At 45.6% G+C, this 24452-nt stretch overlaps 1 protein-coding gene across 1 annotated transcript in view; it reads left to right on the top strand.

The window, feature by feature from the left end:
- Positions 1 to 24452, top strand: part of TRANK1 (tetratricopeptide repeat and ankyrin repeat containing 1) — a 273379-nt gene that overhangs the window by 15115 nt on the left and 233812 nt on the right. The window contains exon 3 of the mRNA XM_073630592.1: positions 632 to 763. Within this exon, the coding sequence (XP_073486693.1) occupies positions 632 to 763 (132 nt within the window). The remainder of the gene's footprint in view (positions 1 to 631; positions 764 to 24452) is intronic.

A 24452-nucleotide genomic window follows, 5' to 3' on the forward strand; every position in this document is an offset into this window, starting at 1 on the left:
AATCCGGAGGTTACCATTTTTCACTTACAGCTTTCATAATTCTGAGCCTAGCTGCAGGGGATTGGGTTTGTAAGGGGGGGGGTCGTATCAGGTGTAGGGGACGAAACCAGTGCTGGGGGGGGGGGGGGAGGGAGATAAATGACATACAAAAGAAGAGTGGGGGAGGGGAGCATTTTAGAGGAAGGGGAGCGGCAGAAGGTGGAGAGGCTGGGGCCAGGGAAGCAACGGCATGGGGGGGGGGTCATATTTCAGCTGAATAACTGATTAGCGGATTGTAATCCGCTGATTAGTTATAGGATTGTTGAGCAGAGTCTGCTAAACAGTTCTGCTATAAGTTTATGGTCACTGAAGTGACCATGAGCTTATAGTAGGAGGAGGAATAAGGTCCATATGTACGGACCTGGGAAGCTGGAAGCAGTGCTGTAGGTCCATACGCAGTACGGACCTGGCAGTAAAAGTAAAAGAATGCCACTTGGTGGTTGCAAGTGGTGAGTATGTAATGTTCATATGCAGCATTTTATTCTGACCTTATTAAAACATTTTTTTTTCTCTTTGCTGGAAATAATAAACTTGAATCGATTTTTAAATAAACTTTCTTTAATAAGTATATATTTTTTTTCCTTTTTGGCAGGCAGGAGTTTTTATCAATTGCAAATGACATGAAAACCAAAGGAAATGAGTTTTTTAAAGCTGGTCACTACATGCAAGCACTTGATAAATATCAGCATGCCATTGGTGCTATGTCACACATTTTGCATCTTGGGTAAGTGTGTCAGTTATAATTGTAAGATTCCGTGTCTTTGCTTAACCTCCTCAATCGGTGCACTTGCACCCCCTTTCTGCCCAGACCAATTTTCAGCGTTCAGTGCTCTCACAGTTCGAATGACAATTACTCAGTCACGCAACACTGTACCCACATGAAACTTGCGTCCTTTTTTTCACAAAAATAGAGCTTTCTTTTGGTGGTATTTAACCACTAGTGAGTTTTTTTATTTTTTGTGCTATAAATAAAAAAAGACCGTAAATTTGGTGAAAAAAATGCCTTTTTCTTTGTTTCTGTCATAAAATTTTGCTAATTAGTAATTTTTCTTCATAAATTTTGGCCAAAATTTATACTGCTACATATCTTTGGTAAAAATAACCCAAATTAGTGTTTATTATTTGGTCTTTGTGAAAGTTATAGAGTCTACAAAATATGGTGCCAATCACTGAAAATTGATCACACCTAATCAGGCCTTCAGTTCATCAGGTGAATCTCATTTCTTGAGACTCTAACAAGTCAGGAAAATACAAATACACCTCAAATGACCTCTTTTTAGAAAGCAGACATTCCAAGGTATTAAGTAAGTAGCATGGTGAGTTTTTTTAAATTGCAATTTTTTCCCACAACTCTTTGCAATTTTTTTTTTTTTTACTACAAAATTGTCATATTATCAGGTTATTTCTCACACACAGCATATGCATACAACAAATTACACCCCAAAATACATTCTGCTACTCTTCCCGAATATGGCGATACCACATGTGTGAGACTTTTACACAGCCTGGCCACATACAAAGGACCAACATTGAAGTAGCATCTTCAGGCGTTCTACGAGCATAAATGACACCTCTCATTTCTCAACCACCTATTACACTTTTGAAGGCCCTGGAGCACCAGGACAATGGAATTGCCCACAAAATGACCCCATTTTGGAAAGCAAAAACACCCCAACGTATAATCTATGAGGCATAATGAGTTTTTTGAACGGTTCATTTTTTTCCAGACGTTTTTGGAAAATGTGGAAAAAAAATGAAAACGCATTTTTTTTTTTTTTTTTTTTACACAAAGTTGTCAATTTATAAGATATTTCTAACACATAGCATGTATATATCAAAAATGACACCCCAAAATATATTCTGCTACTCTTCCTGAATATGGCAATACCACATGCGTGAGACTTTTACACAGCTTGGCCACATACAAAGCCCCAACATTAACCCCTTCCCGCCGACCGTACGCAGATATGCGTACTCAGCTTTCCGGGGTTATACCGGGATTGGCCCTAGGATAGGGGCCTTAACCTTTTTGTTTGCTTTCACCATTATATTATTATTTGAACATTTTGCTTTTATTGCTGAACACAGATCACGTGAAACAGCGAATATTTATGCTTGATTTATTTATGTGTTTGCGCGAAATCATTTTCAATATTTATTTACTATATGGTGATTTAGTGTACACTATTGATTTTGCGGCATCACCTAGATGATTTGTTGCTCACATCATATGTAAGTTCACAATTTCCTTTTTCACGTTAGTAGCGCAGAGGTCCTATCACTCACTATACCGGGATGATGCCCGCAGCTGCAGCCGCTCGGCTGTTATACCGGAGGAGCGGGAGGGGACATCCCCCCCTCCCGCCGCTCTTACCGGGCCTCCCATGCGATCGGGAGGCCCGGTGTCCAATCGGCTGTCTCCGGCGGCTGTGGGGGGGCTGGAACGAAGCCGTGGGCGGCTTCGTTCCAGCCTTCTCAATGTAAACGCGGAAGCGACGTCATGACGTCACTTCCCGTTTACTCGGCTGCCAATGGCGCCGAATTTAAAAAAAATATACAGTATTCAGAATCGCCGTTTTCGGTGATCTGAATACTTTGAAGTGCAGAGGAGGGATCGGAGGTCTTTTAGACCCCCGATCCCTCCATAAAGAGTACCTGTCACCACTTATTACTGTCACAAGGGATCTTTACATTCCTTGTGACAGCAATTAAAGTAAAAAAAAAAAAAAAAATTTTTAAAAACACAATTTATAAATCTAAAAATAAATAAAAAAAAAAAATTTTTTTAAAGCGCCCCCATCCCCGCGAGCTCGCGCAGCGAAGAAAACGCATACGGAAATCGTGCCCGCATATGTAAACGGTGTTCAAATCACACGTGAGGTATCGCCGCGATCGTCAGAGCGAGAGCAATAATTCTAGCCCTAGACCTCCTCTGTAACTCTAACCTGGTAACGATAAAAAAAATTTAAAGCGTCGCCTATGGAAATTCATAGCTACCATAGTTTGTCGCCATTCCACGAGTGCGTGCAATTATAAAGCGTGACATGTTTGGTATCTATTTACTCGGCGTAATATCATCTTTCACATTATACAAAAAAATTGGGGTAACTTTACTGTTTGGATTTTTTAAAATTCATGGAAGTGTCCCTTTTCCAAAAATTTGCGTTTAAAACACCGCTGCACAAATACCGTGTGATATAAAATATTGCAACAATCTCCATTTTATTCTCTAGATTCTCTGCTAAAAAAATATATATAATGTTTGGGGGTTCTAAGTAATTTTCTAGCAAAAAATATGGATTTTAACTTGTAAACACCAAATTTCAAAAATAGGCTTAGTCATGAAAGGGTTAAAATAGTAGCTTCAGGCATTCCAGGAGCATAAATTACACATCTCATTTCATTCCTACTTGTCCCCCATTTTGGAAAGCAAACACCCCAACGTATATTCTATGAGGCATGGGCTGCAAATAGGTACTTGGTACTCTGATGGGCTGCAAATAGGTGCTAGGGTACTCTGATGGGCTGCAGACAGGTACTCTGGTACTCTGATGGGCAGGTGACAGGTACTCTGGTACTCTGATGGGCAGATGACAGGTACTCTGGTACTCTGATGGGCAGATGACAGGTACTCGGGTACTCTGATGGGCAGGTGACAGGTACTCGGGTACTCTGATGGGCAGGAGACAGGTACTCGGGTACTCTGATGGCCTGGCGTGACAGGTACTCGAGTACTCTGATGGCCTGGTGACAGGTACTCGGGTACTCTGATGGCCTGGTGACAGGTACTTGGATACTCTGATGGCCTGGTGACAGGTACTTGGATACTCTGATGGCCTGGTGACAGGTACTTGGATACTCTGATGGCCTGGTGACAGGTACTCGGGTACTCTGATGGCCTGGTGACAGATACTCGGGTACTCTGATGGCCTGGTGACAGGTACTCGGGTACTCTGGCCTGGTGACAGGTACTCGGGTACTCTGATGGCCTGGTGACAGGTACTCGGGTACTCTGATGGCCTGATGACTGGTATTTGGGTATTCATATGGACTGTGACAGGCACTCAGGTATTCATATGGACTGTGACAGGTACTCAGGTACTCGGGTACTCAGATGGACTGTGACAGATACTCATATGGACTGACAGGTACTTTGATGGGTGGTGACAGGTCCCCTTTATTGGGGGGGGGCAATCAGTGTGATTGGTGTGTACTGTAAGCGGTAACGAGATGTTACCACAATCTCCATCTCACACACGATCTGTGTGTGAGGAGGAGAACCCGGTAACATCTCGTTACCGCGGTTTGTTGACATTTAGTGGTAAACAGCCGCTGGCCAATGGCTGTTTACCAGCGTCGGTGATGAGCAGTGTTCCCGGGAACACGCCGCCACCAACGTGCACGCGCACCTTGCAAAGTGGGGCGGTACCACCTGTGATCGGCCGTGACTTCATTGCGGCCGATCACGTGGTAAACAGCCATGCCCAATGGCTGTTCACCCCCCCTCGGTGGCGAGCAGTGTCTCCGTGACACACCGCCACCGATGGAACAGGGATGCTCGCACACAATCGCGTGCATTCCCTGTTTAAATGGAGGGACGTCATATGACGCCCGCCCAGAACGAGCCACGCCGCTTGGCTGTCGGGCGGCAAGTGCTTAAATTTGTGATAATTAATTTAATGCTCCATTATCATTCAGTGATTAAGTTTATGAAGTTTATTTTATTTTTAATGCTATCGTCTTGGATGACTTCACAAATGAAGTATAGATTTTAAGTGCTTGTTAAAACCAGAATGCGTATTTTAATGCTGAACTACAGGATTTCACCCACTTTGTAAGATGTGCTGACTTACTATGAGTTAAGTCCAACAAAGTGCATGTCACATCTTGGACTTTTCTGACAGTTTAAGGCCCCTTTCACACTGGGGCGGTGGGGGCGTCGGCGGTACAACAGCGCTATTTTTAGCGCTGCTGTACCGTCGTTCTTGCAGCGGTATTCGGCCGCTAGCAGTGCGGTTTTAACCCCCGCTGGCGGCCGAAAAAGGGTTAAAATCCCTCGTACAGCGCGGCTATAGCCGCGGTATTGCCGCGGTATAGCCGCGCTGTCCCATTGATTTTAATGGGCAGGAGCGGTGAAGGAGCGGTGAATACACCGCTCCTTCACCGCTCCAAAAAAGCGGTTTGCAGGACTTTTTTCACCGTCGTGCCTGCGCACCGCTTCAGTGTGAAAGCCCTCGGGCTTTCACACTGAACAAACAGCGGAGGCTGTTTAGGGGCGGTTTGCAGGCGGTATTTTTAGCGCAATACCGCCTGCAAACCGCCCCAGTGTGAAAGAGGTCTAACTGAGCGCGGGAAGTACAGCTATTACTATACTACAGTGCTCTGACAGGAAAGATGTCATCTTACACAAAACCCCAAACTAACATTAGGAGCTAGCTCGGAACCTTTCCTCACTGCACTGGGGTACCACTTGCACTGTTTCTATCTCCTGTTTTTACTGAAGAGCAGTCACAAAGCTCTTTCTATCATTTAGGACTGATATTCAGGACTATAAGCACTTATGTTTTCTTTCAAGGTAACGGGACTATCTAAAATAAGTAAAGCATTCCCATTTTACCATTGTCAGAAATGACAGCCATTTGTTTTTCTGAATCCTCTTTCAGCAGAGAAGTGACTGCAGAGGGAATAGACATGGGTGAGCTGATATCTCCCACTGTAACCTCACAACACAACAACTCGCCAGATGTCTGACACTGCAGTAAAGTTGGCCGAGCGGTTTGCGCCAAGCAAAAGTTTGGCCCTAACATTGTCTGTTTGGCGAACACCCAAATTGGCAGGGAGCTCGGCGCGATGTCCACCCACTGAGCTCCCCACAGTGCTCTGCACAGTGTGTCTGTCCCCCCCCAATTCATAGCAGGCTCTTTGGGTATGGTATGGATTCTAAGGGAAACCCCTTAAAATACAGCGTGGTGTCTACCAAAATCCATACCAGACCCTAATCTGAGCATGCAACCCAGCAGGCTAGGAAAGGTGGCAGGAAGGGGGTGGGCAACAAGCATGCGTCACCCCTCCGGAATCTTACCAGGCCACATACTACATACAAGGCACAGCAGTGCATTTTTATAGCACTGATCGCTGTATAAGTGTCAAGTTTCTGATCTGAGTGTTGCAGTCCCGCTAAAAATCGCTGATCACTGCCATTCCTAGTAAACAAAAAATAAATAATAATGCCATAAATCTATCCCCTATTTTGTAGACGCTTTAACTTTTGCGCAAACCAATCAATATATGTTTATTGGGTTTTTTGTTTTGTTTTTTTAACCAAAAATATGAAGAATACATATTGGCCTAAACTGATTAAGATTTTTTTTTGGGGGGGGGGATATTTATTTTAGCAAAAAGTAAAAAATATTTGTGTGTTGTGTTTTGTCTTTTTTTTTTTTTTTTTTTTTTTTTTTTGTTTATAGCACAAAAAATAAAAACTGCAGAGGTGATCAAATCCCACCAAAAGAAAACTCTGTCTGTTTGTGGGGGAAAAAAAAGGACACAAATTTTGTTTGGGTACAACGTCGCACGACCGCGCAATTGTCAGTTAAAGTGACGCAGTGCCTTATCGCAAAAAATGGCCTGCTCATGAAGGGGGTAAATCCTTTTAGGGCTGAAGTGGTTAAACAAAGTGTGAACCAACTGTTTTTTTGATTGAAGCTTCATGTCAAGTTTGTTACAATGAGAATGGATGTCTGTAAAGGCCCATACACACTATTAGATTTACCAAAACCATATAATATGAGGTCACACCTTAATGCCACGTACACATCGGACAAAAACGTGGAATTTTGTTCGAAGGTTGCTGGCTCAAACTTGTCTTGCATACACACAGTCACACAAATGTTGGCCAACAATTACGAACGTTGGACTTATGACGAGCCGAGAAAAAGGAAGTTCAGTAGCCAGTGCGGCTTCTTCTGCTTGATTCAGAGCATGTGTGAACTTTTGTGCGACAGACTTGTGTACACACGATCGGACTTTCCGACAACAAAGTTTTGTTAGCGGAAAATTTGAGAACCTGCTATCAAACATTTGCTGGAGGAAAGTCCGACAGTAAATGTTCGATGGAGCATACACACGGTCAGACTTTCCGACAACAAGCTTACATCCAACATTTCCCGTGGGAAAATCCGACCGTGTGTACGCGCCATTAGAGTTTCAATTTGTATGTACTCAGGCAGGTCCTTGCACTACATTGTTTTGGTAAATCTGAAGACAAAAATCTGCAGAAAAGCTGATAGTGTGTATGGGGTCTAAGAAAGGCAAATTCCGCCGTCCATTTGGAATCATTAAACTCAGTTACTGGTTTGCCTTTTTCTGTCATTATTTCTTGGATGGCAACTTTGAATTTAAAATCTGTTGCAGTGCTTTTAAGCGGCTCAACCATTGCACATCACACAAGTAGACAACATCACTGGGACCTTTATCGTATTTAGTTTCAAGAAAATTTTAGAACTGCTGGTGAAGTGCCCGGTTGAAGTTCACAATCTCAGTGACAACTTTCATATCCTAGGCATTTTGCACACAGATTTTCCTGATGAATAATGCAGTGGTAGGAGATGATAGTTGGAGAATTTGTATTCTTCTCTTTAAAAGTGCCACAAATCCAGAATTCTTGCTGATCAAACTTGGGGCTTCATCTGTCGCCACTCCTATGAGATCTTGGATACTCATTGGTATTTTTAGAGGGTAGCTTTGGTTGCATTGAAAATATTGACTCCCCTCGTAGTCCCTTTCACTGGACACAGTGTTAAAAACTCTTCCAACACTTTTAACTTGTCGTCCACTCCACAAATGAAAATGGCTAGTTGAAGAGTGTGGGGTTTATTTACTAAAGCTGGAGAGTGCAAAATCATGCTCACTTCTGCATAGAAACCAATCCGCTTCCAGGTTTTAGTGTCAAAGCTTAACTGAATAAGCTCAGGTTAGAAGCTGATTGACTACCATGCACAGCTGCATCAGATTCTGAGTGCAAGAGTTTTAGTAAATCTACCTCTATCTGTTAAGTCGATGCTTTCATCCAGTGCTAAAGAATAACAATAAGAAACCTTTCAGTTTCTTCACATTTTCAGCCAATTCCTCTACTCTTCCTGTGACTGTCTGTCTAGATCGGCTTATTTTTTTGAAGGCATCAATCTTCTTAAAGCTTTTGTCAACCCCAAAAAAAAAAAAAAATAAATAAATGGATCCTGTTCCCTTAACCGATTGCCGACCAGCGCACGCCGATGTACGTTGGAAAAATGGCACTGGCAGGCAAAAGGGCGTACAGGTACATCCCTTTTAAAAAGCGGTGTCGCCCCCAGAGGCGCCCGCCCACTGCGGTCTCTGTGACTGTTACTGCGGGTCCCGCGGACTCGATGTCTGCCGTGTGCCCACGATCATGTCACGGAGAGGAGGAATGGGGAGGTGCTTATGTAAACAAAACATTCCCCGTTCTGCCTAGTGATAGGAAAGTGATTTACTGCTCTCTGTGATCGAGAGCGGTAATTACTGTCCTGTGTGTTCAAGCCCAGCCCCCTCACAGTTAGAATCACTCCCTAGGACACACTTAACCCCTTCACTGCCCCCTAGTGGTTAACCCCTTCACTGCCAGTGTCATTTAGACAGTAATCAATGCATTTTTAATTGCACTGATTGCTGTATAAATGACAATGGTCCCAAAAATGTGTCAAAAATGTCCATGTGTCCGCCATAATGTCGCAGTCCCGATTAAAGATCGCCGCCATTACTAATAAAAAAAAAATAAAAATGCCATAAAACTATCCTCTATTTTGTAGACGCTATAAATCTTGTGCAAACCAAGCTCCATTTGTGGCAAAAGAAAGGCGTCAATTTTGTTTGGGTACAGCGTCGCACGGCCATGCTATTGTCAGTTAAAGCGACGCAGTGCCGAATCGCAAAAAACGCTCTGGTCTTTGGGCAGCCAAATGGTCCGGGGCTGAAGTGGTTAAAGCATGTTTATACAGCACAGTGCTTTTGCTGTGTAATTTGGTCCCCTGTAATACCTGAAATACCTGGCTGAAACTGCCTGGCTATACCCTTCCCCCTGTGCGCTGACTCCGATATATTTCAGGGCTGCTGAGCCCTGACACTGGAGTTAGCGTACGTGCCTCCATCATATGCAGCCCACTCTCCTGTGTCTCCTTTGTTCTCATCCCCCCTCCTCCCTATCTGCTCGTACAAATGCCCCCCCCCGCTGCTGCTCTCTGCAGCTAAATGCTGTAATAAGTGTGCCTGTGTAATGTAAAAAATATGCCCATCCTAATATGAGTGCGGCTCCCAGGACTCAGCTGATTGTCGGTGTTCACATTGTTCCTCTCCTCCCCGGCTGGCATCAGTGGGAGGGCTCAGTCCTGCCCACTGGAACTGTGAGCCGAGAGAGAAGTGAGATGACAAATCGGCTGAGCGTCGTGAGCGGAGCTTATGTAGGTACAGATTGGCAGGTTTTTTTACATTACACAGGCACAGGGACACTTATTACAGTGATGGGAGGATTTTGAAAAAGTGGTTTAACAACCACTTCAGCCACCATTAACAACCACTAACTTCAGCCCCAGAAGATTTTACCCCCTTCCTGACCAGAGCACTTTTTACAATTTAGCACTGCGTCGCTTTAACCGCTTCCCGACCGCCTCACGCAGATATACTGCGGCAGAAGGGCACGTACAGGCAGATTAACGTACCTGTACATTGCCCTTTAAGAGGCGGCTTACGGCGCGCTCCCTGGGAGCTCCGTGATCGCGGGTCCCGCGGACCCGATGTCCGTGGGGATACCCGCGATCGTCTTACGGTGAGGAAGAACGGGGAGATGCTAATGTAAACAAGCATCTCCCAGTTCTGCCTAGTGACACTGTCACTGATCTCTGCTCCCTGTGATCGGGAGCGGTGAACAGTGTAGTGTCATACACAGCCCCCCCCCCACAGTTAGAAATACTCCCTAGGACACACTTAACCCCTAGAGGTTAACCCCTTCACTGCCAGTGACATTTTTACAGTAATCAATGCAATTTTTTAGCATTGATCGCTGTATTAATGCCAATGGTCCCAAAAATGTGTCAAAATTGTCTGATGTGTCCGCCATAATGTCGCAGTCACGATAAAAATCGCTTATCGCCACCATTACTAGCAAAAAAAAAAATTATTAATAAAAATGCCATAAAACTATCCCCTATTTTGTAGATGCTATAACTTTTGCGCAAACCAATCAATAAATGCTTATTGCGATTTTTTTTTATTTTTTTTTTTTTTTTTTGTTTCTTGCCAAAAATATGTAGAAGAATATATATCGGCCTAAACTGAGGAAAAAAAATGTTTTTTTATATATTTTTTGGGGATCTTTATTATAGTAAAAAATAATGCGTTTTTTTCAAAATCGTTGCTCTTTTTTTGTTTATAGCGCAAAAAATAAAAACTGCAGAGGTGATCAAATACCACCAAAAGAAAGCTCTATTTGTGGGAAAAAAAGGACGTCAATTTTTTTTGAGAGCCACATCGCACGACCGTGCAATTGTCAGTTAAAGCGACGCAGTGCCGAATCGCAAAAAGTGCTCTGGTCTTTGGCCAGCAAAATGGTCCGGGGCTTAAGTGGTTAACTGACAATTGCGCGGTCATGCAATGCTGTATCCTAACGAAATTTGCGTCTATTTTTCCCCACAAATAGGGCTTTCTTTTGGTGGTATTTGATCACCTTTGTGGTTTTTATTGTTTGCGATATAAACAAAAAAATAGCGACAATTTAGAAAAAAAACTATTTTTTTACTTTTTTCTATAATAAATATCCCCAAAAATATTTTTAAAAAACAAATTTCTTCATCAGTTTAGGCCAATGTATATTCTTCTACATATTTTTGGTTAAAAAAATTTGCAATAAGCATATATTGATTGGTTTGCGCAAAAGTTATAGTGTCTGCAAACTATGGGAAAGATTTATGGCATTTTTATTATTATTTTTTTATTTTTTATTTTTTTTTACTAGTAATGGCGGTGATCTGCGATTTTTTTTTTTTTTTTTAGCAGTACTGCGACATTGCGGTGAACAGATCGAACACTTTTGACACATTTTTGGGACCATTGACATTTATACAGTGACTGGTGCTATAAAAATGCACTGATTGCTGTGTAAATGTCACTGGTAGGGAAGGGGTTAACACTAGGGGGCGATCAAGGGGTTAAATGTGTGTTCCCCCAGTGTGCTAACTGTATGGGGATAGGACTGACTAGGGGAGGAGACCTATCGTTGTTCCTGCTTAGTAGGAACAAACGATAGGTCTCCTCTCCCCTGACAGAACAGACACCCGTACTGGCTCTCTTGCACGCGATGCGCCTTCTGGCGGCTCTTAAAGAGGACGACGTACCCGTATGAGGTTTTGCGCAGCCATGCCATTCTGCCGCAGTATATCTGCGTGAGGCGTTTGGCAATTGGTTAAGGCACACGCATTCCACAGCTGGTAAAAGGCACTCTTTGGTGAATTCTCAGTTTAAAAAAAAAAAAAAAAAGACTATGCTGTGATTTCAATGATGTCTATAGAGGTAGAAGGCTGGAGGGGCGTGACCGGATGCTGAGGTGAGGGAGGGCGCTGCAGCCGGACCTAGCCTTTGCCCCTCGCTCCTACTCCTACTCCTACTCCTGACATGAGAATTTAGCGTGGCCCGAAGGAGACGCCGGAGAGGGGGAACGCCCGGAGTGCATGGAAGCCGCTGCGGTTGTGATACGCCGCCTCACACGGGTATCTCGCACGGAGCTCTCCCGAGAGTGGTATCAGCGGCGCCTGTCCCCGTGAGAGAGGGAGGCGCCGACACCCGGGATCGAGCAGAGGTGCTGGAGAGCCCTTGGCAGAACCAAGCAGCAGAGGATTCTGTCCGCAGCGTTGGAGGGGTGAGTAGGCTGTTTCTTGCATACTCACCCGCAGCACACCATAGCGCAAAGCATCTACAGCTGCTAATCCGGTGGGGGAAGGAGGCACACAGATCCAGGACAGAGCGGAGACTAGTATTGTGTTGAGAACAGCGGGATCCTGTCAACATGACGAGGAGGAAGGGGATGGAGGATGGGCCAGCTCAGGAAGGGATAGGGGCCCCCGGACCTCGCGGCACCAAGGAGAAGGGGAACCAAGTGGCTGCCAAGTTGGAGCGCTTTGCGCACACTCCAAATCAAACCCCTAAAAAGGCCAGCAGTATAGGGGGAGGTCAGCATCAAGCTGGCCACCCTGGGAGAAGTCAGACCCAGGAAAACGGGACTTTGGCAGCTATACCATCAGCGGGCCCGGCAGCAAGTGGGGTCCTGGAAAGGCAACAGGTCTCGGGTGCGGAGGGGGCAGCAGGGGGAGGTCAGTCTGGTCTGGTAAATGAGAAGGAGCCATCCCTGAATGACATTCTTCTGGCTGTCAGTAATTGCAAGCAATCAATCAATGACCTGTCTGAGCAACTCAAGGGTATTAGGGATGAATTGCTTGCCGTCAAGGGGGAGGTGCGCACAGTTTGTACCCGGACAACAGCTCTGGGATGGGGGGGTGCACAATGAGGGAAGAGTGGAAGGGAGTGTGGATATGGAAGGATGTGTGTTGGTTCAGCCTGCCATAGCAAAGGGATTCAAAAAAGGTAGGGTGATATATAGCATTCACAAAAGGAGGTGGTTTGGATTAATAGGAGACCAGAGTGCTGCAAAGGCACCAGGCCCAAAGGCTCATGAGCATTGAAAGAATGTGCAATAAAACCTTGGATCTGAAAAAACGGGTTAACATATGCTCGTGGAATGTAAGGGGGATAAAGGACAGGATTAAAAAACAGGCATTTTTTTCAATAGCCAAGAGGGGGAAAGTTAAAATAGTCTGCCTGCAGGAGACCCACCTGATAAAAGATACAATTAAAACTTTAGATAACAAGCAATTCTGGATGCAGTATAACTCCACTCACTCATCTTACTCTAGAGGGGTGAGTGTATTGATAAGCTCTGGCCTGGCCTTCTCCTGCAGTCAGAGTAGGGTGGATGAATATGGACAGTATATTTTTCTCTCCTGCCTAATAGAAAATAAAAGATATGTCCTGGCCAATGTTTATATCCCTCCCCCATTTAGTATGGTAATATTGGACGACTTAGCTAGTTTCATAGTGGATTCCCCAGGGACCCCGGTTATAGTGGTGGGTGATTTTAACATGACGATGAATAATAGTATAGATAGGTTCCCACCGAAAAGTAGAACTGGAGGGGCCCTCAAGAGCCCCCTTCTGCAATACTGCGACGAAATAGGGTTGATAAATATTTGGAGGAGGAGGCATCCTGGGGAGAGGCAATATTCATGCCACTCCAGGACTCATGCCACCTTATCCAGAATCGACCTTGTCCTGGGAAACGAGGAAGCGTTAAACGCAGTGGAGGAAATAGTTTATGAGCCAAGAGGAATTTCGGATCACACGCCAGTTATCACTGTTGTAAAGGTGGGGGAGCACCGCAACAGGGGTAGCTGGAAGGTTAATCCCTTCTGGCTCGAGCTCATAGGGGAGGAGGAGAAAATGATGGAGGGGCTGACAGAGTTCATCAAAATAAATCTAGTATCGGCCTCATTGGGGGTAGTATGGGACTCCCTGAAGGCATATCTAAGGGGAGCCCTAATTCAGAAAATCGCATATACCAAAAAACAGTCACAAGCAGAAGAATTAGGGGCCAAAGAGAGTAAGAATAGCGGAGGCGCAGTATGTGGAGATACCATCCCAAGCCAGCTACCAGTTTTGGATGGGGAGGCAGGATGAGTACAGTAGGGTACTCCGGGAGAGGATGGAAAAGAACAGGTTATTTCAGAGGCGGAGCTTTTTTGGAGAAGGAGAGCGAGTTGGGAAAGCTCTGTCTCTGATAGTCAAGGCAAACGGCCCCTCGGGTACTGTACCAGCAATTGAGGGGAGGGAAAGAGTAATTAAAAAAACCACCCCCGATATATTAGGTGAATTTAGGACATACTTTGAGAAATTATATAGTTCTTCTAAAACAAACGTGGAGGGGGAAATGCAGGGTTTCTTTGAGGGGTTGAGGATAACTCCATTATCAAATGAGGACCGGGAAATGTTGGATGCCCCATTGACTCTCAAAGAATTGCAAAGGGCAGTGGGAGACATGGCAGATCAAAAGTCACCGGGCTCCGACGGTCTGCCCATAGAAATATTTAAAAAATATGGGGAGGTACTACTACCCCTACTCTTGGAGGTGTTTAATGGAGCTAGGGAGGATAAGATTTTGCCTTCCTCTATGTCAGAAGCTATTGTAATAACCTTGTTGAAAGAAGGGAAGAACCCAATAGATATGACCTCATATAGGCCTATCTCGCTTTTGTGTTCGGACGTGAAGATCTTGGCAAAAGTATTGGCCGCAAGGCTGAATAAGATAATTTCCAAACGAATACATACAGACCAGACCGGGTTTATCCCGGACAGATCTACAAGCACGAACATAAGACGGGTGTACCTAAATATGCAAATACCCATAGAAAATAGTGGCAAGAGAGCGGTTCTTTCATTAGACGCAGCCAAGGCATTCGACTCCCTGGAATGGCATTATCTGTGGAAGGTGCTGGCGGAATATCAGTTTGGCTCTGGGTTTGTCCAATGGCTAAGCTTATTATATAATAGCCCGAGGGCCAAGGTTAAAATTAATGGTCAGTGCTCAGAGTGGTTCCAGCTGAGCAGGGGTACGAGACAGGGGTGTCCTTTGTCCCCCCTGCTCTTCGCCCTGGCAATTGAGCCCTTAGCTGTTGCTTTGAGGACGGCACAGGGGGTGCAGGGGTTTAAAAGAAGGAGAGGGGTGGACAAAGTGGCTATGTACGCAGACGATATTCTGTTGTTCCTGGCAGACACGCAGGACTCTCTGAAAACAGCTATGGGGATAGTCGAGAAATTTGGTGTCTTCTCCGGGCTACTGGTTAACTGGGAGAAATCCGTGATTTTACCTATAGACCCTCTGAACGAACCCCTCCCACACCAATCATCCCAAGTTAAAATAGTCAGCCAAATGAAATATCTGGGCATCAATATAACTAGAGATCCAGGACAGTACATATCAGGAAACCTAGTTCCACTCATGAAAAAGCTGAAGCAGAAATGCCGGGTGTGGGGTCGCCTGCCCCTCTCGGTTGCCGGACGCTGCAACTTGATCAAGATGGTCTGGTTACCCCAAATTTTATATGTTTTGCAGAACTCTCCCGTGTGGATCTCCAGGCACTGGTTTAAAAAAATAGACAGCGTGTTTAGAGAACTAATTTGGAAAAATGGGGTAGCTAGGATCGGTTTGCGGACGTTGCGACAACCAGAGGCGAAGGGCGGCCTGGCGGTACCGGATCCGCGAGGTTATTTTTTAGCATCCCAACTGCAACAGGTGGGAGGTTGTAATAGGTTTAGGGATGAAGGAGTGGGTGGCAGTGTTTTGCTGAATGACACCAGACACGATACAATTGCTGAGGCACTAGAGGCAGACTCATTTGGTACCAAATGTCCCACTACCCGGATGATGGTTAAGGCTTGGGTACAGGTCAAAAAAACTCTGGGTTACACTGGCTTTGCGGAATTTTCTCCACTTTGGGATAATAATAACCTCAACAAGCTCAAAAAAATGGGACGCTTTGAAGAATGGGACCATCAGGGTATACACTGCTTGGCGCAGGTATACAGGGCAGGGAGGTTAAAATCTTTTCAAGAGCTGGTGGAGGAGTACGCGATCTCCAACAGGTCATTCTACAGATACTTGCAAATCAGGCATGCCCTAGAGGCACAATTTGGGAAGGAAGCGCCAGTTTGGTTCGAAATGGCCTCTTTGAGAAAGCTGATTGACGCGAGCTCTACGAAGGGATTGATGTTTGACATTTATGGATGTCTGAAGGCAGCAGCCCAGGAGGGCATGGTGGAAAATAAAAATAGGATTAAATCGGAGAGAGATGCGGGAGTGCTGTCTGACGATCAATGGGTGCATGTCCTATCACTAGGGCCCAGAGTCACTCTTTCTCCTTCACAGGTGATGTCTCACCTTTACTTATCCTATAGGGCATATTATACACCATTGAAATTATTTAAGTGGGGTAAGAGGCCCGACTCAAAGTGCCAAAGATGTGTAGGGGGGTATGGAGATTTGATTCACATGTTTTGGCGATGTCCCAAGCTACATAGATATTGGAAAGGGGTCGTGGAAAAGATAAACTTGGTGTTTGGGACATCATTTAAGTTGGAAGCGAGAGAGTGCTTGTTGGGACTGACGAAGGACAAAGTGGCCTCAAAGGACATATAGACAGCAAGGGTCAGATGCCTGTTTCAGGGTAAAAAGCTTATCGCACGGCATTGGCAGAGAAAGGAGGCACCGACGGATTCAGAGTGAGTGAATGCAGTAAGGGAGGTGATTTGCAGAGAAAAGTATATATATAAGAAGAGGGGTAACCATAAGAAATTTGATAAAATATGGAAAGTATGGCTGGACCAGGATAGGGTCGGAATGGAAGGGGGGGTGGGATGAGGATGGTATGGGGTGGGTTTGGTTTAAAAGATGTATGGTGAGGTGTATGGTGGGGGGTTTGCTGGGGGTGGGGCGGGGTTGGGGAAGTAAATGGGGGGGAGGGGGAGAAGAAGAAACTCTTTTTGAAGCTTACTATTTACGGATATCCTGAACTGGTGCACATTGGAATGATAATAATGTATGGATAAGAGGACGGTATTAATGTGTCCCTGTTTATGGTGATGTTCTTTGTTACTTTTATTCTTGCTTGTTGTAATGAAACATTTTTTCAAATAAAAAGATTTAAAAAAAAAAAAAAATGACGTCTATAGTAAGTTTATCTTGTCTGTCTGCAATTGGCCCTGAAGAGATTCAAAACTCTTTGCATGCTTTGTTTCATAATGTCTTCTCAATTTATATTCCTTCCCAATCGCAACAAGTTTCTTGCGTATTAGACAGAGTTTTGGAATCATTTTCCACAGTGTAAAGTATAGCTCTGTAAACTTTTCACTGAAATTCTGAGACTCCGTTTCCTAGCTGTGTTGGATACATTCACCATCATTGCATTGAATGACAGAACTTGAATACTGGGCAGGGGTAGGCAAGAGGTGGAGATCTGCCTGTACAACACTCTTATTATACAGGATTTATATAGTGCCAACAGTTTGCGGATCGCTTTACAACATGAGGGTCGACAGTACAGTTTTATAATACAGAGATCAAATCTCACCCAGGTTCAGCGCCCTTTATTTATTTTTTTAAATAAATTCACTAGCAAGGCCTGGTCCTGCATAAATAGCAAGGAAAACTTAGAAAAATATAATAAAACAAATGTGTCTGTAAAAATATAAACTATAAAATCTAAACCTAGAGCCTTACAGTGTCGGTAGAGCAATGGATGGTGTCAGTCTTTTTTAATTTAAATTTATTTTTTAAAATTTTTTCACAGTGCTTTTGGGGGCAGGGGCAGTGGATGGTGTCAGTAGTTTCTTATTTTTAATATTCAATTTTTTTTTTTTACAATTTTTTTCATTTACATTTTTTTTTTTCACAATGCTTTTGGGGGAGGGGGGCACTGGACGATGTCATATTTTTCTTTTACCACTTTTTTTTTAAATTTTATTTTGCAATATTTTTAAAAAACGGACAGGCTTTCCGGTGGGTTACCTGCACTTTGCCATAGAATTCTATTATATCCTGCAGGTGTGGTGCACTTTCTGAAAGTGCACCTGTGCATCGGTTTGAAAGTGGCCCAGAGTAACCAGTGTAGAGAGCAGAAATGCCCATTGCTGTTTGATTTTAATAAAAAACTTACTTTTAATCTACACTTCTCAGGATTCCTGCAGGTATCTGTCCCAGGCTGTTTCTGTCCCAGGCAGATATCGCTGGCTGTTGCTGTCCCAGGCGGAGTGCATTTGGTATCACTCCGCCTGTGACAGGAGCCAGTGCTATACCGGAAGAAAAATGTATTAAAGTGGAAGTAAAGGCAAAACCTAACTAACTCTAAACCTACTCCCAACTACATTCATCTAAGCCAACTCTATCTAGCCCTGTAAAGAAAAATCGCTATACCTACATATTCTGCAGCCATGTGACAACAACAAAAGTGATTAAAAAAAAAAAATGTAAGCATCAGTGTAAAAAAAATAAATTAATAATAATAAAAAAAAAAACAACAAAGTGCCCCCGTCCCCCCGTGCTTGCTTGCAAAGGCAAACCCGTGCAAAGGCAAACGTGTGTTTTTGGTCCCGCACACACGCAAACTGCAATCATTACACACATGTGAGGTATCACCGCGTACGTCAGATCATGGGCAGTAATGGCATGACATGTTTGGTATCTATTTACTCTGTTTATATTTTACAAAAAACTGGGTTATTTTTTTTTTTTTTAAATATTTTTTGTATTAAAATAAAAAAGTGTATCTTTCCGCAAAAAAATTGCGTTTGACAAAACACTGCGCAAATACTGTGTGATTTAAAAAAATGTCTAAACCAACCAATTTATTCTCTAGGGCGTCTACTTTAAAAAAAATATATAATGTTTGGGTTCTAAGTAATTTTCTAGCAAAAAATGCTGATCGTTACACATGAAAAAAATGTGCCAGAAAAGGCTTGAACTGGAAGTAGTTAAAGTAGAATTATAGGAATTTTTTTTTTTTTTTAATTTTGGCTAGAGTAAGGGAGGGTTATAATCCCTGTCAGTTTTTTTTTTTGCCATCTGTGTCCCATTGGGGAGATTTGCCTTCACTTCCTGCCCCATAGCCAAAACAAGTGACAGGAAATCCCTACAAATCTGAGGAATTCCTTGGTGCCTCCCAGGTGACAAGAGCTAGTGTTCCCATTGGAAGATTTCCCTTCTATTACTTTTCTGGGGACAACCTAAAGTTTAGGATTTTCTTTGACTTTCAATAATAATGGTAAAGAGGAAATATAGGGAGAGTGGATCTTCCTAACGGGGACACAGTGTGAAATAAAAACCTGACAGGTTTTCTAATCCGTTTTAACTCCGTGACCCCAGAGTCCCTGCGCATGCTGGGACCATGACGTCGTAAGGGGGCGGGGTTACCGCCTATATAAATGGCTCCGCAGCTCGCACACAGCATTCGAGCCGGAGAGAGCGTCGTGTCAACATCGGGGAAGAAGAAAAGAAGAGAAGAAGCGGCGAGACAGCGGCGACAAGACAGCGGCGGCGAGACAGCGGCGACAAGACAGCAGCAGCAGACCGGGCCCCTAGCTGGCAATAGAGCTGGAAGAAGATAGCGGCGGGGCCCGGGAGAAGAGGCCGAACACCGGGAGAAGTCGGAAGGAGACCCCCCGAAGTCGGAAGAAGATCCCGGAGCTGACTAATAAATTATTCTTAAAACCTGTGTACTGTGTTTGTTTTTTTCATACTGACACTTTTCCCTAGGTGAATGGGTAGGGGTACCATGTACCCCAAACTCATTCACACAGGGTGGGGGGGCCGGGATCTGGGGGCCCCCTTATTAAGGGGGGCTCCCGGATTCTGATAAGCCCCCCGCCCGCAGACCCCGACAACCAACGGCCAGGGTTGTCGGGAAGAGGCCCTTGTCCTCATCAACATGGGGACAAGGTGCTTTGGGGTGGGGGGGCCCGCAGGGCGCCCCCCCTCCCCCAAGGCACCCACCCCCTCATGTTGAGGGCATGCGGCCTGGTACGGCTCAAGAGGGGGGGGGCGCTCGCTCGTCCCCACCCCCTTTCCTGGCCGGCCGGGCTGCGTGCTTGGATAAGGGTCTGGTATGGATTTGGGGGGGACCCCCACGCCGATTTTTCGGCATAGGGGGTTCCCCTTACAATCCATGCCAGACCTAAGGGCCTGGTATGCCCCCGAGGGGGGAACCCACGCCGGTTTTTTCATTTAAAATTTGGCGCGGTGTTCCCGCCTCAGGATTTATACCAGACAGCTGCCAGCACTGCCTGTCACTCATCACGGAAGGAAAACAAAGTTTTCCTTTCCAGATGAGTGAGCCATCTCGGCGCTGGCTCCTGCGACGGGGCTCGTAGGTGTCAAATCTCGCCGAGAAGTGCGGCGAGATTGACACAATATCGCGGTCACCTACTGTACTTAATGTAAATGTTTTTATGACTGTTTTTTGTTCCAGTTAGGGAGACTTTCTACAGATTTCCTGTCCTGTTGGTAATATTTCCACTGATACAGGAAATGCCAGAGGCACCAATACAAATCTTAGTGATTTTAATCACTTGCCGACCGCCTCACGACGACATACGTCGGCAGAATGGCACGGGCAGGGAGAGTAACGTATGGGTACGTTATCGCCCCCCCCCCCGGTGCCCGAGGCGATCGGCATCGTTCTAGGAGTGATCCGTCCTGAGGGGGAGGCCACTGATTTATGGCCTCTCCCTCACGATCGCTCCTGACGAATGAGGAGAAGCTTCCTCTGCTTCTGAAACTGTAAACAGAGGCAGAGGAAGTGATGTCATCGCTCCTCGTGAAGCCCTTTCATTTTGGCGCCCAAGAAGAGACAACATCAGAGTGAGTTACACCAACAGCACACTAACACCAGTACACATAGGCAAATAAATCCCCCCCCCCCGCACCCCCTGTCACAGTGACACCAATAGCAGTTTTCATTTTTTTTATTGATCACTGCATTGGTGTCATTTTGTGACTGTTATAAGTGTTAGGGCAGTTAGTGGTAGGCCCCTTTAGGTCTAGGGTACCCCCCTAATAAAGGTTTAACCCCTTGGTCACCCCCCAGTTAACCCTTTCACCTCCTGTCGCCAGTGTCGCTAAGCAATCTTTTTTCTGATCGCCGTATTAGTGTTGCGGGTGACGCTAGTTAGCTTGTTAGTTATTTAGGTTCACCGTCAGGTTTTTATAGTGTCGGGTTCCCCCATATATTACCTAACAAAGGTTTTAACCCCCTGATTGCCCCTAGTTAACCCTTTCACCCCCTGTCACCAGTGATCACTGTATAAGTGTTATGGGTGACGCTGGTTAGTTTGTTTTTTATAGCGTCAGGCCACCCGCCGTTTTTTACCCAATAAAGGTTTAACCCCCCTGATCGCCCGGCGGGTGATATCAGTTGGGTTTTAGGGTCAGTCGGTCTGCATCGCCCCAGGCAGCATCAGATTAATGCCAGTAGCGCTAACACCCTCGCACACAGCATACACCTCCCTTAATGGTATAGTGTCTGAACGGATCAATATCTGATCTGATCAGATCTATACTAGCGTCCCCAGCAGTTTAGGGTTCCTAAAAACACAGTGTTAGTGGGATCAGCCCAGATACCTGCTAGCACCTGCGTTTTGCCCCTCCGCCCAGCCCACCCAAGTGCAGTATCGATTGATCACTGTCACTTACAAAACACTAAACACACATAACTGCAGCGTTCGCAGAGTCAGGCCTGATCCCTGCGATCGCTAACAGTTTTTTTGGCAGCGTTTGATACAGTTGCTGACAGCCTAGGAGTTTTATTTCCTGTGAGTCTCACTAGTGTACCACTAAATTTAGAGCCCAAAATGGCAAATCAAAGGTACACTAGTGAAGAGGCCTACACGTTTCTGAGCATGACAGATCGTGAAGAGGAAGTCACTCATCTGTCAGATTCAGGCTCCGAATACGATCCTGTAGCCCACAGCGGCTCCATGACAGATAGCTCTGAAGACAGAGTTGTGGTCCCTGCCAAGGTCAGGCGTACCAGACCCTGATCTTGTGCTGTTGTTGAGGTGCAAGAACCGCAGGGCTCTCGTATGGAGCAGAGAAGTACTAGTGCCGCTCATCCTTCTGGTGAACTGGCAAGCACCAGCGGCCTAGTACACCCTGGTCCTACATCCAGCACTGCAGTATCACGTGGTGACGTGGCGAGTCCCATAAGTGCAGTTCAAGCTGGCGAGGTGGCAAGCACAAGTAGTGTCCCGCTGCCACCAAGAGGGGACACTCACTCACGAGTAGTAAAAGAGTATAAGTAATATGGGATTGGTTGGAATGAATTTAAGTGTTTATTGTGGTATAGATCTAAATAAGTCTAATAGTACATAGGGTAAATATACACAGGATACAGTATGCATGACATATACAAAAAATAGCAATACAATATGCAGAAATCCACAATCCTAAAACTCCAGTGCACATGGAACACATATGCGGGAAGTACAAGACGCGTTTCAAGATATACTCTTCCTCAGGGTTATCTGATTGGAATCAGCAAACAAAAGATATGTCTAAAAATTAAAAAGACAATTATAAACCAATTGTGAAAAACATCATGTAATCAAGTATATGCGTAAACATATAAAGAAAATGACTGTTGTAATACAAGTATGTAGTATGCATATAAGAGAAACAATGAGGTACTGACCATATAGTATTGCTTGGGGGGGCATGTGTCTGGTACTGCATCCGTTAAAAACTCTCAAAGGGAGAGGGGTGTTGGGGGGACACTGGGAACAGGCTATACCACTGAACATAGAGGTATAGCCTGTTCCCAGTCCACATCCGGCAAGGCTTGTGTGCCCAATCCCAGCGGAGCCACCAGGGGGGTATTCCCCAACATAAGGCATCAGAAAGCCACCAATGACAAGGATAGTCCTATGGGGGGCTCCAATCTGCAAAGGAGGTAAGGGGGGGGAGGTTATTAGGGAGAGGCAGTAGGTGTGCCTCAGAAGGGGGTAGGTTGTGGAACCCCATGAGTAATGCAACCCATCAGAGTGAAAATAATAATAAAAAAATGTGGAATACCTGGATGAGCCCGTCAGTGTTGTGCTGGCGGGTGTCTGAGAGGTATGCAGGGAGAGTTGCATGGATGAGCCTAAGCAGAGGTCCTGTGTAGTAGGATGTGACACCCCAGCCGGGTGACACCCAGGGTCGGGAGGTCCCTGGTGCAGCAAGTAAGGAGATTGTGTGGTGCCGGCCAGAGGACTGTTCAGGGCACTAGAAGGTAAATGCCCAACCAAAGGTCCAGGCCAGGGGAGGCTTATTAGGGAGAGGCAGTAGGTGTGCCTCAGAAGGGGGTAGGTTGTGGAACCCCATGAGTAATGCAACCCATCAGAGTGAAAATAATAATAAAAAAATGTGGAATACCTGGATGAGCCCGTCAGTGTTGTGCTGGCGGGTGTCTGAGAGGTATGCAGGGAGAGTTGCATGGATGAGCCTAAGCAGAGGTCCTGTGTAGTAGGATGTGACACCCCAGCCGGGTGACACCCAGGGTCGGGAGGTCCCTGGTGCAGCAAGTAAGGAGATTGTGTGGTGCCGGCCAGAGGACTGTTCAGGGCACTAGAAGGTAAATGCCCAACCAAAGGTCCAGGCCAGGGGAGGCTTGGGGGGTCCGGTCGAAAAGACAGTAAATGGTGGATGAAGCAGGAAACTGGGTGTCAGCCATAGGGCGACGCAGGGCCATGCATGTGGCTATCTTACCTGGTGCAGTCTAGTTCAGGGATAAGGATCGGCGTGCCGTGGCGGGGGACGCCATGAAATGGTGAGGTGAGCCCTGCCCATTGAAATAGTGAGGCCGCGCTCGCGATAGGTCGACGTAATCCCCGGCATGGTGACGTGTGCCGCATGGGGTGGGACCGAGACCCACGCTGAAGGCCCGCGGCGCAGGAGTCGGAGGAAATCCTCCAGTTACAAGAACGCCGCCCATGGCAAACATAGTCGCATCAGGCGGCCCCCCTGCGCCGAGTGGGGAACAAATCCGGTGACACATCCGGGGTGGGACGGCCATCCCGAGTGGGGAGAAGGGACAGGCCAAACCAAACAGTGGGTTGGATGTCAGGGGGTGAAGTAGGAGGACAGAGAGAAGAGGGACATGGCCGGGACACTGGAAGAAAGAGGATTGGAACAAAGGAACTTGTAAGGGTCAATGAATAAAAAGCATAATGTGAGAAAGCATATTGGGCGTGGACCCGGGGGAAGCATATATTCTATACATGATATATAACTATGCACAAATTGAGAGAATAAAATATATATAATGTAGTATACAACACATAAGGTAAAAAACACATAAGGTAAAAAACAGGTGGGGGATGGAACGGTCAATGCCTGAAGGGGTTAAACCGGAAGAGGGGGGGAAAGAGTTTTGCCTAGGGGGGCATCTCGTCCGGTTCCCACTCCAAGCCCCCTGAGGAGAAACCCTCCAAAAACGGTCTGAAGGATATGCATGTATTTAACCATGACCTGGGACCAGAAACCGATCACCTTCCTTGATGTCACCATCTATAAGGACAGTGACGGATCCCTTAGCACCAGCCTTTTCAGAAAATCCTCTGCAGGCAATTCCATACTCCATGCCAGCAGCTTTCACCCTCAGCCACTCATTGCCTCCATTCCGTACAGCCAATACCTTCGCACCAGAAGGAACTGTACCGATGACGCAACTTTCATAAAAGAAGCCAAAGCCTTACAAATACGATTACGTGCT

The sequence above is a fragment of the Aquarana catesbeiana genome, linkage group LG05, assembly GCF_042186555.1.
Source record: "Aquarana catesbeiana isolate 2022-GZ linkage group LG05, ASM4218655v1, whole genome shotgun sequence".
NCBI lineage: Eukaryota > Metazoa > Chordata > Amphibia > Anura > Ranidae > Aquarana > Aquarana catesbeiana.